An 18,618-nucleotide genomic window follows, 5' to 3' on the forward strand; every position below is an offset into this window, starting at 1 on the left:
TTTAACGGTTTTACCACAATTTTCAGCGTCGAGTGTTACGATGAAAACTCTAACGAGTGGTACGATGTTCAGGACATGGGCATACACCGCAGTGCTCTGAGCTGCTGCGTGGTGCCGGGTCTATCTAACGTCAGGGAGTACATTGCCAGACAAGACAGCCATGTGGACGACGCTTCAAAGGAAGTCAGGTACATCTCTTCAACAAGTAGCCTGCCTGAATAAGCAGCTCCACTTAGCTAATAAAGTCTTCTGAGCAGCAACTATATTCACGTACTCTAAAATAAAAACCACTGATAAAAGCCAAAAGAATCATTAGTCTTTAAAATAAAACTTTCATTCTGTGGCATCACAAAACGTACGTATCGGCCACAGCCTACAGAGCAACTTAAAAAAATATAAGGTACAACTGAATGCTAGAGAAATAAAAGGTTTATTTTCATTAATTCACTTATTACAATAAATTTTAGTACAGTGTATTTAAGGTAAAGAACATTACAGTAGGATTTGTTTCAAACAGCCTATACACACATACTACTTTACCTTACTGGAAGTAAGTACAGGAGTGCTGCTTCCCCAAGCAATCTGCTGAAGTCTATATTATTATCGACAGGAGAGTACAGCTGCTGTGATCCACAGTGACATGGACCTATGAGGAGTATCTGACTATTAATAGTCTTCAAACATCTCGTTAGTTCCACACTTTACATTCATATTAGTAATAGGGTTAGATCCTCAGGAGCACCTGTTTTATCAGACTTCCACTCAGGACTGTCAGATTAGAGATATGATTTATACCCTAGCATAATATGACAGAGCTGAAAATAAAACTAAGCCATAAACCACTTATTTTAAGCTTGCTTTTTAAAGCCCATTGAACGTTACATCATACTATTACAAGGTTGTGTTCAAAATAACCTAAAAAGTTGCAATTCTTTGTGAGCCAGTTTGTCAGTAGCAATCAGTCTACTCCGTGACTCACAAGCTGAGCCAATAGTTTTAACATTTACTGTAATGGAGAAAAATGATATTGAAATAGTATAGCAGAACGCTTGGCGTAGTTACTCATAATGCACGCTAAAAGTTGGCATGCTCTCTTCATTTCTGGAGTGTTATCCTACTATCTGCAAGGGAGTCTTATTAAAAATACATACAAACCCAGCATACTAACAGAGTATTCAGGTAGTTATAAAACATTATGTACACGTATGGCACCTAGAAATTACGACGACGACTGCGGAGCGCTAGGCAGGATGTGTCCTACTCCACTAATACTTTGAGCAGAAAGGCAGGACATGAAACATGCGTTTTGTGGCACGTATTCAGTAAGGTCTAGAGGTATGGTTGTCATAAGGAGGAGGAAAAACTCCGCCTGATATTTACATTAGTAAGGCCAGAAGTCAGCCTTCTAATACTTACTGAATACGCGCTAGGATCTTGCTGACATTTAAGTAGCCACTAGAAACACACTGAAAGAATTCCCAGGCATTTGTTTATAGGATCGTTTTATAAACACCCAGCAAGCTATAGCAGTCAAGGGCCACAAGGAATTTGTTACGTGATTCACAGGTTAGTGGGATAAATTACAGCCAGAATCAAGAATGCAATTCTTCCAAACACCTACGTGTGATCCAGTGGATAGTTAAGATTTATCAGTTAAAAACGATGTGCAATGCAATTGGTCCACTTAGAAGTCAAGGCTAAAAAACCCCCAACCACTTAAAAAAGTCCACAGAATCGGCATAGCAAAAGTTAGAGCAAACCAGTGGTGTTCACAGTGCCCATCGCTCACCATGCAAACAGAGCATATGGAGATATAGCGCATCACATACAGAACTGTGGCTGGCATTTGCAAATTAAGCTGTCCAGATACTAAGCTGTTTTGACATTGTCTTTGAGTGGAATGTTTTTAGTAAACTATACAGCTTGTATGTCAGCCAGAAGGTCTTAAGGTAAGTGCAATATAAATTTTGCTTAGAAAAAGACAGACTGCAAGAAATTTGTTCTTGCATCTAACTTGGCTGCATGCTGCCACACATTAAAACCACTTAGTTCATATTCCAACTGAAATAATAATCTCGGTATTTGTCCCTACAACTTGTCCGTATTTGTGGACAGGCTACAAAAGGGCTTTGACAGAGCTGTGGTGGCCTGACACACCACCATCCTTCAACTGCTTGTTAAATCCCTACAGCAATGTCAGTGGGATGGAGCATGTAAACTCTTCTCAGTTGCTTCTGTGCGAAGTCTGGTAAGGTATCTTAAAATCAGCCCCCACAAATTTAAGTTAAATCAGCGGATTTAGTGCTAAAGCCGTAAGGCATTTTCGTGCTTCTAGTCACAAACCCTGCTGTAGGGGCAGTAAAATTCTTAAACTACTCCAGTCAAATCTGTAAGAGTTCATGGGCCAAACTCCACTGATTAACCCCTTGCTTACAGGCCTCCATGAGCTGGTTTGGTAACAGTCGCTTGTGAACATCAGCCTTACACCTGAACAATTTCCTCTCTTGCATTAGGCCAGCGTTGTACAATTTAATCTGCCCTAATGATCCGACAGGCAAATAAACCAGAACACAGTTACCACAGATGAGGAAACTTCGACTAAACTGTCAGGATTTTCAAGTTATTTTTCTTTCCTTTTTTTTTTTTTTCTTTTTTTTTTTTTTTAACAAGGCTATTCTATTACAAAAAGAAGTTATTGATATCAAAAGTGGCAAGTGAACCATGAAGTGGAGCATTAAGGGATGTACACATCAGAGAAATCTTTACACACTATGTGGTTGAAAGACTTACCCAGTGTTTCAGATATGATCTAGGTTGCCTGCTGAATTGGAAAATGAGAAGTATCAGTTCAGAAAGCTAAACAATTAAAAAAAAAACAAAACCAAACTGTTTAGAAGTTCTTTTGCAAAGAAGTTGCCCACATCAAAACCACCAGCAAATCATCATATGAACCAAAGACAGTAAAGAGACTCTCCACCAATGTTTGTCTACACAAATTTTGGAACATCCTGGTTACTTCTCCCTTTCCCTTCCCTAAGATCCCGAGTTCGGCTGCATGTGAAAACCTGGAAAATTCAAACGCAGGGAAGGATGGGGAAAAAAGGAGGCAGGAAGGATGCACTGAAGCCACTAGTAACCTAAACTGTCTGGGAGCACTTTCAGGGGGGATTGTTCAGCGGATCAGTTAACTGAGAGACAGTGATAACTCTAAAGGAAACATTCCACCTTCTGCTCCTAGGGAGTACAGCACTACGCAAGCCAGAGCCAACCAGGGCACTGGTTTATGCAAAACCACCTCAAAACACCAAAAGGTGTTTACATCAGCTTAAATCTCGCCACCACAGTATGTAAGGAAATCCAAATATTTAGACTATGAGGACTCAACTGTCCCACTTCAAGAGCAACCCCAAGTGCTGATCGATTTGTTAAGGAGCACTGCAGCACAGCAAGTTTCTCGGGAAAGCGTACCGAAGGCAAAGGGTACTGATTGTCAAGGACAGGCTGGAAGCAGGCTCTTGGGGGTTCTTCTGATCACTTTTTCACTAGAATTAAGATGTGTGCAACATTTGGGAAAGGATCTACAAATAGCTCAGGGTTCAGCCTAGTACTGTGGTATAATCTCATTCTTACTAATCCACACTGGTGGAAGTGAATAGCCAACGTTGGTGGGTGGCTACTTTGCTGGTTTTCGCTCCTTTTATCAGGCTGATTCTCGACCCAAGTTTCTAATGAAGCTGTCAAAGACAAACTCAAAGCATCTTCAGATACACCTGGAAAAAAAAATAATCTACTGCCTCAAGTTCTCTGTTTTAGAAGTCTTGTGTTCTACCAATCATCCATTTACAAACTCTGCAGCCTCTCTACAACATACAGATAAAAAATATTTAATACACATAGAAATATCCTGAAGTAATTTTATAAAGAAAGATTGTGCTTTTGTTTTCATATACAGGTATAACTATTGCACTTGCTTCCAACTTGGGAAAGCTAAGTACACTAACACCAATATGTGAAGTTTAGTCACTGAGGAGAGAATCAAAGGAATGTCAATATTTAAGTGCAAACAAAACAGGTGCTTTCAAGCACACACAAATGTAACCACTAAAGTTATTGAGATCTTTGATTTTCAAAATAGAACTGTTAGAGACTTAACTCCACAGAAATCCTTGAAAACAAAGACCTGAAGAGAGAAATAACAGACTTTTTGTTCCCAGAGGTATTTCACAGCCCGATACAGGCTACATTTTTTCCCTGGGCACCACTAAGTAATACTGTTGGATTTGCACAACTTCTCAATTGCCATCCGTCCTCAATTTCTGAGCTTCTTAATTTTCAATACATAAAAATGCTGTTTTTATGCCTCAAATCCAATCAACACCCTCATGTCTTATAAAGACTTATCAAGCCTAAAAAAAATAATGTTTTAGCACAGTATTTCCTAAATTCATCAGGAGTGATATTTCAGAAACTAGCACTCAATCTGTGACCGTGGCATTCTCCGTAAGCTTAGGGAGTGTCGGTGTATTTCCTGCATCTGCCTCTCCTGCATTTGCCTTATTCTATCTTTCTGCCACATCAAATTTTGCGGCATAGGGTATCTTTGTGTTCCCTGCAAGCATCTGAAGGGAATTCTCACGTGGCAGGCTGTTGCTCTGCAGCGAGGCTGAGGCATAGGAGGCAAAAGCATCCAGCGCTTTCTCTCAGCACAGTAACGATAGGCCTCTTTCCTGTATTGCTTGTCAATATCATCGCTGTTTTTCCACCCCCCAATGATGAAAACATCATCTTTATAATAACAAATAGCTGCTCCTTCAATGCTAAGAACCTCTGGGGGCAAGCTTTCAAGTATTTCATCCGAGGCCCTGCCAGAGATTTTTATCTTGGCTTCCTCGTTATCTATAGGGTAACTCTTGGGGCAGCATGATGCTGTATGGTAAAAGTTTGTGTTAGCAACAGACATCTGAAAAGAGCAATAATTATCAATGAGTGGCAGAGACTCCACATCCTGCCACTGCCTTGTTTCAGCATCGTATCTGATAATAACCGCCCTCAGCCCATCTTCACTATCACTGTCAACTGGGGTACGAGCAGCAACATAAACAAACCGGTCTTCTACAGAAACAGCTTTGACATCACGAAGGATTTTTGGTGCCGACTCCAAGTTAACCCATTTATCTTGCTCAGGATTATAAATGGCCACATCTTTAAAGCCAGGACTGAAATTGCCATGTCCACCAATACTGTACAAGTTTCCTTTAACTTCAGTAAGGCCAAAAGAATGCTTTCTGGTTATCAGATTTGAGACTTGCTCCCAGATATTTCTATTTGGATTGTACCTTTCTACAGTCTTGGCAAACCCCGGTTCCATGGAGCCAGCCACATAAACGTAAGATTCTGTCACAGCAACAGCATGCCCATCAAGATGATTATGTATATGCGGTAAGTTTACCCACCTATCTTCGTCAATGAAATACCCTACACACTCACTCAAGTAATCTCCTCCCTCCGATACACCACCAATCACCATAATGACATCCATGTTTTGTCCAAAACGCGGCAACAATGCTACAGGACAAGCGGAATGTTGTAGATTACCCGACTGCAAGTTCTCAGAGCGCAAGGCATGACTCTCCACAGCTTCGGACACCAATTTAACACACGCTTCGTTGCTCGATACCAACCTTTCAGATTTGACGTGGCGAGTAAGGTAAGTGGGTTTCATCTGAGACAATCTAAGCAGTTTAAAGAGATCTTCAAAGTACCTCTCTCTTTCCTCTGGATTCTTCTGAACCCACTTCAAAACAGTCTCAAAGAGGATTTCTTCAGAGTCCACTGTGATCTCTGAGTCTGAGAGCCAGTCCCTGACAAGATGAAAGGGCAAAGTGTAGAACTCCTCATCTTGGATAACTTTGTGGAAGTTTCTCCTGATCATATCCTGAGCTTTGAGGGCCAGCTGATTCAGGGAATACATATGGGCTAAGCTGTGAACCGCCACGCAGTTGGAGAGGTTGAGTTTCTTCTTCAGAAACTCTCCACAGAACTCTTTTAACCGGGTCAGCAGAAACCTGCAGGACAAACGAACACGGGTGAGGTGGCTGCCTGGCAGCCTGGTGGGGCGGCTGCGGTCAGCCCCCGGCCCCCAGCCCCGCTCACCCGTCGCCCATCTCCAGCCCCCCGAAGCCCCCAGCCCCGCTCACCCGTCGCCCATCTCCAGCCCCCCGAAGCCCCCAGCCCCGCTCACCCGTCGCCCATCTCCAGCCCCCCGAAGCCCCCAGCCCCACTCACCCGTCGCCCATCTCCAGCCCCCCGAAGCCCCCAGCCCCGCTCACCCGTCGCCCATCTCCAGCCCCCCGAAGCCCCCAGCCCCGCTCACCCGTCGCCCATCTCCAGCCCCCCGAAGCCCCCAGCCCCGCTCACCCGTCGCCCATCTCCAGCCCCCCGAAGCCCCCAGCCCCGCTCACCCGTCGCCCATCTCCAGCCCCGCTCACCCGTCGCCCATCTCCAGCCCCTCCAGCCCCGCTCACCTGTCCGCCATCTCCAGCACCTCATGGACGTTACCGGGGCTGACGCGGATGGTGCCGGTGTACATGAAACCGACGACGGCCTCCACCGTGTCGGGGTCGGGGCCGCCCTCCGAGCTCCACTTCTGCAGCTCCACACGGCCCGACCGCGACTCCGCGAAGCCCCCCGACAGCAGCGGGGTGAAGTACTCGGTGGCGGCGGCCAGCACGGAGCGGTGCGCCCGGTACTCGCGGGCCGCCCCCGGCCGCCCGCCGCCGAAGGCCAGAGTGATGTCGCAGTAGAGGCCGTGGCGGCGTTGCTCGTTCTGCCGCCAGGCCAGGCCGGAGCAGTGCGCCGGGCACCCGAACTCCTCCGCTTCAGCCTCCCCATCCATCCCCCCGCCGCCGCCCCGCGAGCACCCGCCCTCCGCTTCGGCCGCGCCGGGGCCCGGCTGCTGCTGCGGGGAGGCCGCGGCCGCCGCCATCTTGTCCGACATGGCGGGCTGCGGGCAGGGCGCCTGCGCGGGGGCTGGCGGCGCTGCCTCCTAGCAGGGAGGGGACGCCAGCGCCGGCGCTAAAATGGCGGCGGGAGCGCGGGGGGGGCGGGGCGGCCTCAGCCGGCGCCTCCGTCCCCTGGGAGTGGGGCGGGGGGTGCCGTGAGGGGAGCAGGGACGCGAGCGCCGTGCGGCCCCTCGCTGCGCAGCGGGCAGACGGGGCGTTCGGGCCAGCACCGCGGCGGGGACACCAGCCCCGGCCGCCTCAGCCCGCGGCGGGGGCGGGCGACCGGCCCCCCTCGCCCCCAGACACCCGTCTGGGGGGAGCCCGGGCCTGCCCCGGGGCTGGGGGACAGCCGGGGAGGCCACCGCGGGCAGCCGTCAGGGGGCTGGGTGGCTCTGCCACAGGTACCGCAGCTCTGCGGCCTTCTGCTAATTGCTTCTCATTAACGTGGCTCTCAGGCAAACTTGCAGGGAAAAAGGACTTTACAATCAGGAATTCACTCACTCCTAAGGTACTTTTTTTTTTTTTTTAATTAGAATGAGGTGAGCTGTAGGTGATTACTTCACGTTTACTATGCACCACAATTCCCCAACTCTTATAAATGATCGATAGAGCATTATACAACTCCATTCCTCGTTTCTTCCCCGCTTTGCTAAATTTCATCTTTTTGACCCACACTGAAACACGGGAGGATAAGTCTGTATTTTTTTGTGTGTTTGTTGTGGTTTTTATTCCCCCCCCCTCCCTTTTTTTAAATCGACCAGAACACACACCAAAAAAAAAAAAAAAGGAATAATTTTGTCATATGCCTGGTTCCCGGTTTGTCATAGAGCCTGTTGGATACTGTTTAGGACAACTTTTAGAAGCCAGAAGTAGAGAAAAAAGTAAATTAGTAGTGTATCATTTATTTGAGTTAGGTTACAATACACAGACAAGTAGGACACTGAAGTTATTACTGAGATTATTTTTGCATCAGCAGATAACATGAGAGTGACATTCCAGATACCAGCAGTCTAGTAGTAAAGGAGGTTTTTTTTGCATAAATACAGACACCGGAATACATGTAGTTTCACAGTTTTAACAGCAGTATGTTACAACTTTACACTTTAAATTACTACACCAGAGTTTGAGTAACATTGGTTATACATCAGCAATGGTCCCACTGTTTAGGATACAATCAGACTGAAGATGAGAACACAGTAAACAAATTGAAAAACAATCAACAATAAAAATCCAAAGTCATGGCTTATGGGAACAATGGGTACTTTTCCTGTCGGGAAAAGTTACAGCTTGTTACCAGATCAATGGATCTTCTGCAAGTTCAGTAAGACTGCACCTAGGAGCAAAACTTCCCCCCACCCCAAACTCTTAAAAATCTTTTCTGGGAACAAAATGAAACAAGAGTAGAAAAAAAAAAAAAAAAAAGGTGAGAGACAGTATTAAATACAGCAGGTAACGTATGGAACATCACAAGTTTTGGTTTTTATTAGACTAAGTTTCTATTCTTATAAAACAGTTGCTTTGCACAGTTTGACCAGGCAGCTTAATGTCTATGTACCAATGGTCTTTATACATCAAAGTCCCATTTGTGACTGTCCTCTGTGCAGGCTTCTGTCTTCTTGAAGAGACATTCTGAGGCAATACTACAGGTTCTCACATGGTCATGTGCTCTGGTAAAACATAGGATATATCATCCCACGGGTGACGGTACAGACCTTGCTTCAATCTCTTCTGATCCAGGTAGTGTCCTAAAACAAAGTGGTCTACGTTAGAAATTTTCTGTTCCTCCTCCTCCTCTTTCTTTGCCTTGAAACAACTGTGATTTCTGGATTTGTACAACTAGGATTTTAGACAGAGCCCCCATCGAGCTTTATATTTCTCTCATGTTCATGGCAGCAGGGCATCCCCCAGTAGGATGGAAAGGGCAGGAACGTGGCAAACTTACCAATGAATCCCATACTCCTGCCTAGTACAAAGATGCCATTAAGAGCTCCTATATCAATATATTCATCCGCTTCTTCCCTGCAAAAGAAAATAAATAGTTCCTCATAGCGATCTATTTAAGGAATCAATCTTAGAAAGGCTACGAGTCTGCTCTAATGCCAGTAGCAACACCAAACTCATGTGAAAGCTTTCTTCTCCCAAGTCCAGGCTACACTTCCTTTGCAATGTCCTTTTGAAATCCTGGCCCCACATGAGCTGGCAGGATGGCTCCCATCATTTTTATAGGACCACGACCTAAGAGAACAGCCTGCCACATACTTACCGTGTGAAGGAGCCACAATTCCTGAGTACGTCAACAAAGGCAACGCCGATAAAGCCATCTACATTCAGGATAAGATTTGGTTTCTGCAGGAAATGCAAACACACCCCAAGTAAAGATGTTAACAGTGGCAAATGATGTTCACCTAGCAACTTCCATCCTCAAGCGTAAGGTAATTTGAGGGTTGCCCATAATTGTGGACACACAAGCCTAGCGACAGAGAAGGCTGTTCAGCAACTTAAGCAAGAGCTGTGCTTAATGTGAATGGTGGAAAAGCAGCCCCAAACAATGGGCCTGCATTTGGTTCAAACCACATAAATTATCTGCCACAGCCCATCACGTGTGCTACCTCTGCCTCAGTTTTCAAGAACACAGCAGTTCCAGTGTGGGCAGTGGACAACACAGGTAATGGGTTTTGGTTTGCTCAGCACTTTTGCAGTGTCCCACAAATGTCTTCGGCCTTGCCAAACTGTAGTTGTACTTGGCCTCAAGTACCCATAGGAAAAAAAACCCCACCCCACAACAATTTATGAAGCACTGCAATTAAAATACAGTATTAATCCCTGTTCACTTCTGCTCCAGTAAGAAAGAATGCTCAAGAGGAGCCAAATGCTAGCGTATTTCACCTTGGAAGTTGTAATTTTTTCTACTTCAAGTGCATAGTCCAACAGTGGGGTGGCAGGGAAATGCTGCTTCACGTAGTCTTTGAGGATCTGAACTCTCATGTCTGGGTTATTTATCTGCAAGGTAAGAACACATTACAGTCACTGATGTTACCTGTTACACAGGGACTGGCCATAAGCTTTACTGTTTGTAGGTTTAAAAGAATTTGCTCAAGTAGCTGCCTGTGAAAGTTGCTACTTTTCATTCTTTCCATTTTTTCTCTACCCCACCCTTCCTTAAAAAAAAAAAAAACCCAGCAAAACACCTCCGGTACCAATGCAGTTTTCTTACTGATTTGACTCTGTGTCCAATGCCCATGATCAGCTTCCCTTCTTTCTTCATCTTATTCACAAACTCCATAGGTATAATCCCACTGTCGAAGGCTTTGCTGAACATTTTAGCTGCAGCATCCAGTGCTCCACCAAACCGGTCACCCTGGGTACAGTACACAAAGGGAGTTATAGCAAAGGACTCCACAGTTAAGGTAACAAAACAAGCACGAGATTATCTTCCCCATCTGCCCTGCCTACCACTGTGGCATTCATGAAAGTAAAGTTAGGCAGGCACCTGAGATAAAACATCCATTTATAATGCAACGTAAGTGCCAATACATAGCAAACACATCTCCACTAGCAGCAGAGCGTGGAAGGAAACACAATCTAAAGTCTATTTATTCACATTTTTACCCTTCAGTCGTGGAAGAGAATAGGCAACAATATAGGGACAATGCTGACAGCGATTTGGCCTCTATAAAATATTTCTAGACTCAAATGAGACACATCAAAGTAGTCTTGCCTACTAGAAAAATGCTCCAGGTTTAAAACCTAGTCCGTCGAGCTATTAAGAGTTGAATTGAACAGAAATTCAAAGCGTGAGTGAAGAGACACAACCTGTCCACGGCTCTGCAGCCAGTCTAAATCTTACATTTTAAGTAATAAAACCTAGCCAGAATAGTGAGCAACAAAATTAAATCTTCTGAATATTAGGCACTTACGATAGTAAGAAGACCTGAAGTAAGACTTGAGACAAGATCTTTTCCAGCTCTGGCACAGACGATGGTGTTGTGGGCTCCAGATACAGCAGGCCCATGATCCGCTGTTACCATCAAACACATCTCGATGAACTGGCAGGCATACTTCGGTAACCTGAGCAAGAGAGAGAGTAAAGTCAATGATTGTAAAGAAAACCAAATAACAAGACAGTGTTACACTGGACAGTGACTTTTGTTTTAGGTGTATGACGGAAAAGTCTGGCTGGCAAGGCCTGAGAAACAGGAAAGTCCTTGACTTAGTATAAATATTACTTAACAACTAAAAACATCAGTGCTTTATCAACACTGTTCCTCACATCAGAGCCAAAACAGCACTGTACTAGCTACTAAGAAGAAAATTAACTCCATCCCAGACAAAACCAGGACAAACAGAGAAAGGGAGCCGTAGGGTCACAATACCCATCAGTGCATTCCAATATCCTTCTCGGGCATCACGTTTTTATTCAGTTTCCACAGGAGCTGTTTAGCTCGGGGCTGAGGGTCAGTTTTGTAGGCTGAGCTTGCAAACACTCCGTGGGCATTGTGGGTTCCTTTGAGAGGAGCCGTGAGGCTGCGCTACAGTTCTGTTCATCCTGTTCTGCTGAGCTAGAGATTCCAGCTGGTGCCAGGAGTGCCTCTAATGAACGCATGATCAGATGAAGGCAGCAAATTTCTGCCATTCAGGATGTTCCCTGTAGGCTGGTTAGCAAGCGTTTGTAAACTCCCTAATCTCTCGAGTCAAGGTGACTATTGCAATAGGCAAGAGTCGGCATGAAACAGGCCTAGAATAGAGAAACTTCCTCAACGCACCACAAAACTTATGGAAAACTACATCCCAAGACTAAAAATGCTGTATGAAGCCTTGAAATGCTGACACGGTCTCAAAAGAGGGAATACAGAGATGGCATTTCCAGTGAATTTACGTTCACAAAGGAATCCTGGAGTTACTTTTCTTTTTAAAAGCCCATTAATAAACGCAAAAACCTTCAAGCCAAAGAATCTGTGAGCTTTCACAAAAGCTGCCTCACCTCCTTTGAAACCAGAGCAAGCCCAGAACCCCTCCAATTCCCATCTCTTCTTTGAAGACCTCAGTGATCGGCATCCCAGCATAAATCAGTTCCTGACCTCTCTCATCACAGATGCTTGTCATAAAGGAAGCCGGTTTGCGAATCAGACCCAGCTCCTGAAATTGCAGCATAAAGATGGGATTTTGAACAATCCACATGAGAAGCAAGGGGCAGCAGGAGGCAGAGTGGTCAAACAGCAATGCCTTAAAGCTTGCCCTCAGAGCAGCTGCCACAGCCTAGAACCAGCGTAGCCAGTGAGCTCACAAATAATGCTATAAAGTGTGTCATACAACCCCAAGGCAACACCATTATCACCAGAAGCGTCCAGAATCACAGCAAGTACCCCGTCTAGTTCCTAAGGAACCAAAAAGCAGGTAAAAAAAGCACGGCTTACCCTTGCCCAGGAGTAATCCATTGGCACAGTTGGAGGAGGCACTTCCTCAGCTGGTTCAATCACTCTTTTGGCCACAAGATCCTGGTAGACAGACCTAGGGAGAGAATCCATTTATCAACTGAAGCCCTTTTAAGGGATATAAGCATGGTGGTCTTAACCCAGACCTTAAAAAAACCCATAAACAATAGAAGTTGCTTTCTTTAAGCAGGAATATATTCCTTTATCAGGTTAGAATCAGTGCCCTAACAGTTTTTGTCCCTGCTGAATGTGCCCTGGTGGTGTGACTTACTGAATGACCTCTCCCAGCTCATCAAAACTCCGGGGAACAAACACACCAGCTTCTTTCAAGGCTTGATTCTTTGCAACAGCAGTTTCAGAAGCCTGATTGGCACAAGCTCCTGCATGGCCAAACTGCACCTGCAAACAAGGGAGGAGACAGCAGTAAGGAATACAAGTTGTTTACCTGAAGAGAGTAAGACAGAATAAAGAACTGACTAGGAAACTGGTGACAGAGGAATACCAGTGACATCTGCCTTCCTTTTGGCTAACAGAACTCTTGGCTGCAACCACAGTCAGCATTGCAATATGCAGGGCGTTTTCTGATCTGGAATTGCTCCAGGCTTCTCCACTGATGTTCAGCCTCTCTAAATTCCAGAGCTGCTTAACATGCATCCTTCCCATTCCCACCACTCCAGAAGCACAGTGCTATTAGAACCTGTTGTGTTCCCTGGGATCTTTGGGCTCCCTTTACAAGCATGCAGAATCCCTTGACAATCTCCAGTGGCAGACTACAGAAGCACAAAAAGCTTTTATTATTTATATTTAACTTCTGCACGTTAAATTGCTACTGGCAATTCTGAAAGGTTTAGGCACAGTGGGAGATGTTGTTGGCTTTCTAGCTTCCTGTTGAGGATACATACTTGTTTTATGTGTTTGCCCCCATTCTTGCACATACCTCTGAAGAGAACATGGTGGCACAAGTACCAATACACCAGCACACCACTGGCTTGGTGATACGACCTTCTTTAATACCCCTGCAGATCTTATACTCTTCTGTGCCTCCAATCTGCAGAAAGAAAGACCACCAAGCTGGTTCAACACTGTATTTTTGTAGAAACCAGCTCCAAGATGCACATGGAACCATTACTTGTAATTTTTTTTTCCTCCTTTTTCATTGAGTAACAGCTGAAGTCTCAGAACAAAGCCTCCTTTTTTTTTTTTTTAATAGGGGAGACTGCTTGTCTGTGGAATACATTCAATTTCTTTTGATTAAAGCAGTACGAAATAAAAACTGGGATATTCAAGAACAGTATGAATAACTGCCACATATCTACAGCTGTTATTTAGTATCCTTGCAGCCAGGTCAGATCCTCCCAAAACAAAACACACAGGTATTTCTCAGAGGAGTGAACTGGTCTCACTCACCTCTCCAAGTACTACAATCATTTTCACTCCTGGAGTATCCTCATAACGCAAGACATGATCCATAAAAGTTGAACCTGGATATCTGGGTAGAACACAGGGAAAATGGTAGAAGGTGAATGTGTTTCAGAAACTTTTCTGAAAGAAGAACAATTAACAGCCAACCTGCCCTTCTTCCTTCAAATTACTAATAATTCTTCTGTTGACTGACTTAAAAAAAAAAAAAAAAACAACAACCAACTGTGTCTTTGTTGAAGACACAGACTCCTACCTGTCTCCTCCAATGGCCACCCCTTCATAGACCCCATCAGTGGTTCGGGAAATGATGTTGTTGAGCTCATTGGACATTCCTCCGGACCGGGAAACATAAGCCACGCTACCAGGACGGTACAGTTTTGATGCCAAGATATTATCCAGCATGCCTCCTGTGTTGCCTATTTTAAAGCAACCTGGTTTGATCCCACCAACCTACAAGAAAGTTAGAGAAGGATGTAAAGTCCTTTAAAATATACATGAAAATGAGGAACATTTCTGTAAGACCTGATGTTTGTATAAATACTGACAACTAAGACAGTAACATGAGCTTAAAATGAGGAACTCATGTGCACTTTACGACTACGGAGAAAATGGATTGTGGGATGTATTTTGCCCTTCAAAGGAAGCTGATGTGAAGATTAAGAGACAAGAGGACAAAAAGGTCATCAGTACTTACCGTTGCAGGCCCAATGATAGTGACTCCTTTTTTATCAGCTGTCTTGATCAGTTTGCGTGTCAGGGCCTCTGGAATGCCCTCAGCAATGATGGCAATGGTGCGGATCTGCATGGAGATGAAGAAAACCATTAGTACTTAACAAGCTGCAGGACAGAGAAGGTAAACAGCTGCTCAAGGGGCATGAGCGGCTTCTGCCTCTTGTCACACCTCTGGGAGGTCACGCTGTATGCTCTCCCAGCACATGGCTCCACAGTCTGCTGTGATCTTCACAGCAGTCTCAGCGCACTATTCAGAGGATTTTTTTCACTGCCTTGCACATTAGAGCAGCACGGTATTTTCATCAGCCCAAGAGGTGCTGAGTTCCTCTTACACACGTTGCATAGCAAATTCTAACGCTGGACTTGTAACTCCAGTATCCTCCTTAGAGTCTGTAAGGAGTTAGCATTGAGGTATTTATCGGCCAAACTGGAAGACGAAGACAGTTTGCTAATGCTATCATGGCTTAAGAGACACTGGCACCCTGCTGACAAGATCTTCCTTCTTTTCTCGGGCTTCTTCTAGATCCCTCACTCACCTGTGGATAATTCATGGTTTCAACAGTGCTGTCATAAGCAGAGCGCAGAGATGCAAAGTTGATGAGAACATCCACCTCTGGGTGCTTCCTCATGGCATCTGACATGTTCTTGTACACCGGGATCAGGATTTCTTTGTGGCCCCAGTAGAACTTCTGCCTGTGGTCACCACTACAGAGGAGAAGATGAAAAAGCCCTGACCCTTAAGGCTACTGGAAAGACAAAGGGATACAGTGCATGCAGATAGAGGAGTTTACAAACCCCAATTCTCAGACACCAAGACCGACTGCAAGACACTCACTAGCAAGTGAGCGTATATGGGGAGGGACCATACTAACAGCAGAAGGTTCTTCAGAGTATAGAACAGAGCAGCATATGGAAGGAGACGGGCTAATGGGGACAGAGGCATCCAGCAAGATGAATAAGCTCTCCCAGAGTGAAGTTACCAGAGCCTCAATTCTACTCCAAGCTGGAAGACAGAATGAGGCACAGAAAGAATAATGAATGAGATGCATGCAAAGCTGCGTTACGGGGCTGGAACAAATACTGGACTGGGGGAAGAGGAAACCAGTAAACCAGTTTTGGCAGCGAACAGCCAGGACAGTAACGCGAGGGCCAGCCAGCTTTCCAATTCTGCTACAGTGAGACTCTACCCACCCTGCCCCACACGCACTGTGGGGGATGCACCTAGGCAAGTTTCGCTGTAGGTGTTGTCTTTTATATATGGTAGATGCTCCGACTGGAGCTTCACTGAAGTCTATACTGCTCAGTCATTTAAGAGTGTTCAGAAATTGGCTGTGTTCTCATACTGGTACGTTTGTCACAGAACTTTCCAGGTTTTGCCAGCCTGGCTTCCTCCAAAAGGTCAAGCAGAGTCAGATAATTATAGGTAACCTTAAAACTTTTAATCCCTATTGCTTTTTCTTCATCAAACAACTGCAACACTGCAAGGGGTTGCTACTCATCTATAGATGTGGCTATGCCTGCACTCAGTTTTAGTACCCTGAGGTTTGCACTTGCTGAGAAGTTATCACAGAGCTGCAATTATCATCAAAGCTGCACACTAACAGTACAAGGTACTTAACTGTCAAGAGGCAAAATTCTCTGCAGGACAGAGGCTGATTAGACATCAGCTACCCTGGATGGCTGTAAATACCACAGAAATGAAACAAACCTCCTACCTTTGTATGGGTTCCCATCTCACTGTCTCAGCAGCAGGCCAGACAGCCACTCCTTTCCTTCTTGCTACTTGCCCCGTTTGATAGGGAGACCCCCACACACACTTGTGAGGTACAGTAACAAACCAGCTTATGCACAGCTGTGCTCTGGAGGTTCCAATTTGAAACACCCAGTAGCCTCTCATCCCCGTTAGCTGTGGGGATGAGGTAAAAGAGGGTGAATACCACAAGAGAACTCTATCCCACAGAAGGATCTGCACTCTTCCTGCCTGCTAAGAAACTACTGCCACTACAGGAAAGAGTGTGAGCAAGATGAACGTGATTTTAGTTGTGGTGTGGGCTTTTTGGTTTTGTTTTTGTTTTTTTTTTTTTTTTTAATTTTGTTTGGCTACACAACAGACAGACTGCTTTTGTCTATTAACAGAGCTGCTACAATTCTGGCTAATACTTGGAGGGGGAAAGTCCAGCTGCTGTGGACACAAATCAAAAAAAGTCTCAGACAAGCATGCAGCAAACAGCAGAGTGGAAGAAACCATGCATAGCCTTACTGCCTCTGCTAAGCCAGTGGGCTGTTAAAGAAAGCCCAACTAGTCACGGCTGCCTTACTTGCAGAGTGAAGGAACAGAATTTGGACACCCTTTGAAGGGGCATGAAGTGGAACTTAAATTGTGTGGCTAACATTAAGCTGTTTCAACAGAGCAGCCCTTTGGGCGTCGATTGAGGGAAACATGAAGCAGTCTGCAAAGCCAACCTGATGGTGGAAGGGAGCACAGCAGGAGGTGTTAAAGCAGAGATGTAGACTAGGGCAGAGCTACGCTTAAAGAACAGCAGAGACTAGAAGAGGAGGAAGCTAACAGAAGAATTTGAGGGAAGCAGTCAGAAAAAGAATGCCGTCAACACAGGCTACTTACGTGAATGGATAAACCATGGCAGCTACTGATGGTTCATCCCGGGAGCAAATATAATCAAAGTCCAACATTCCTTGCACAGCACGTGTCTGCATCCCCCAAATGATAGCTTTGGTGTGACGGCTGAACAGAGTTGTAGCTTTACCTGCTCAGAGAGATGGAGGGGGGGGGGGGCGGGGGAAAAAAAAACAAACCAAAAAACAGAACAAAACCAAAAACACATTCAAAATGTACATCTGTGCAAGACAAGAGCTGTAACTTTGCCAAATGTCTGCTGAAAGTCTCCTAGGTGAGTATACTCCCCTCCCTCCAAACTGAACCCAACAGATGAACTCCAGGATATAGTAGCCACACCGTTCAAATTAAGGAAGAAACTGTAGACGAAGCAGCATCCCCCTTCCCAGGATTCTGAACACAATAGCCAGGTTTTGGGCTTTATCAAATTGGGAAATGCTTCACCACAGGTAGCAGAGAGCTGGTGTAGGAAGGGAAGAGAGAAGTGAAAACTGCCTCTTCCTCCTCTCACATGGGCTATTCCCATTCCTCCCAGATAGTTTTATTCTGCAAAGCTGAAGAGGAAGTGAACTTTGAATTTTATTTATTTGCATATGGCCTACAGTCTGGGAGAACCACAGGAGGTTTGCCTCCTATGTTTGTCAGGGCATCACAGTAGGTTGCTAGGAAATAAAAAAGAAAAGCAGGAAATGGAAGGGACACAGAAAGCAAAGGAGCTCTACATGCTCAGCTTTTATTTTCAGATTTTTTCGATGATCAGAATCCAACACAAACCTGACAGCTCCAAGAATTTATATATGGCCCAAAACTTGGCTGCAGGGGACAGAGTCACAGGAAAGGCAACAGTTCAGCTAGCGAGGATGGACTGTTTGCTTTAAGTATATTTATGCCACTTGGCACAGCAAAATGTTGAGTTACTCCCTTTGACTCCAGGCAGAGTTCACTGTAAAACTCTTAGGAACTCAGAACTGATCCAAGTTCTGATGCCAACTCAGTCTACCACTAATTTCTTTTTGGCTTTGAATTAAAGGTAAACAGCACTGGGGATTAAACAGGATACTGTTCTGGCTTTAACAAGAAATCAGCCGCTGTTCTCCAACCCTACACGTTCATGGTTTAGATGCACTGCCACATGACCAGTTATTAAAAAACTGCCTACCCTGAAAAACTCCATGTATCTTGCAGGTCCTTGCAAGAAGGTAGTATTAGTACTCACCGAAACAGGAAAATGCAGGCCTAGAAAGGTGATGCTATTTGTCTGAGACCACCCAAGGAAGAATCAGACTTCCCCTTCTACTGTCCCTCCCCTTAAGATAGGGGAGATGGCTTGAAACTCTACTTTAACCCTGATTCAGCAGTTTCTTCTCATCTGGCACAAAGCTCAAAAGAATGCTTA

At 45.1% G+C, this 18,618-nt stretch overlaps 2 protein-coding genes across 11 annotated transcripts in view; both read right to left on the reverse strand.

The window, feature by feature from the left end:
* Positions 1-91: 91 nt before the first annotated feature.
* Positions 92-7,780, reverse strand: KLHL11 (kelch like family member 11). 6 transcript variants are annotated; one of them, XR_013924505.1, is made up of 5 exons: positions 6,525-7,780; positions 5,682-6,065; positions 2,791-2,821; positions 541-646; positions 92-214 (listed from the first exon to the last, which is right to left on the reverse strand). XR_013924505.1 is itself a non-coding variant. In XM_080369179.1 (4 exons), the coding sequence occupies exons 1-4, from the start codon at positions 6,995-6,997 to the stop codon at positions 593-595; spliced, it is 942 nt and encodes a 313-aa protein (XP_080225305.1). In that variant the 5' UTR covers positions 6,998-7,780; the 3' UTR covers positions 412-592. The 6 variants fall into 6 exon arrangements, 2 of the variants coding, with proteins under 2 accessions (XP_080225305.1, XP_080225304.1); XR_013924506.1 differs by having other exon boundaries at positions 185-290; XR_013924507.1 differs by having other exon boundaries at positions 193-210.
* Positions 7,781-7,883: 103 nt separating this feature from the next.
* Positions 7,884-18,618, reverse strand: part of ACLY (ATP citrate lyase) — a 32,183-nt gene continuing 21,448 nt past the window's right edge. For all 5 annotated transcript variants that reach the window (XM_080369140.1, XM_080369139.1, XM_080369137.1 and 2 more), the window contains 15 exons: positions 17,211-17,352; positions 15,124-15,292; positions 14,550-14,654; positions 14,109-14,305; positions 13,841-13,922; positions 13,371-13,481; positions 12,705-12,832; positions 12,416-12,509; positions 11,983-12,137; positions 10,919-11,069; positions 10,216-10,359; positions 9,888-10,001; positions 9,265-9,347; positions 8,944-9,020; positions 7,884-8,746 (listed from right to left, as the gene is read on the reverse strand). In XM_080369140.1, the coding sequence (XP_080225266.1) occupies positions 8,652-8,746; positions 8,944-9,020; positions 9,265-9,347; positions 9,888-10,001; positions 10,216-10,359; positions 10,919-11,069; positions 11,983-12,137; positions 12,416-12,509; positions 12,705-12,832; positions 13,371-13,481; positions 13,841-13,922; positions 14,109-14,305; positions 14,550-14,654; positions 15,124-15,292; positions 17,211-17,352 (1,847 nt within the window). In that variant the 3' untranslated portion in view covers positions 7,884-8,651. The remainder of the gene's footprint in view (positions 8,747-8,943; positions 9,021-9,264; positions 9,348-9,887; positions 10,002-10,215; positions 10,360-10,918; positions 11,070-11,982; positions 12,138-12,415; positions 12,510-12,704; positions 12,833-13,370; positions 13,482-13,840; positions 13,923-14,108; positions 14,306-14,549; positions 14,655-15,123; positions 15,293-17,210; positions 17,353-18,618) is intronic.

This window comes from Falco punctatus, assembly GCF_963210335.1.
Source record: "Falco punctatus genome assembly, chromosome: 19".
Classification (NCBI taxonomy): Eukaryota; Metazoa; Chordata; class Aves; order Falconiformes; family Falconidae; genus Falco; species Falco punctatus.

What these genes read in the sequence shown, in the direction of transcription:
- KLHL11 (XM_080369178.1), bottom strand. Translation starts at nt 6,997, where the DNA reads ATGTCGGACAAGATGGCGGCGGCCGCGGCCTCCCCGCAGCAGCAGCCG. An exon ending in GTGCTGGAGATGGCGGACAG is followed by an intron (nt 6,066 to 6,524) that starts GTGAGCGGGGCT and finishes TTTGTCCTGCAG; the next exon opens with GTTTCTGCTGACCCGGTTAA.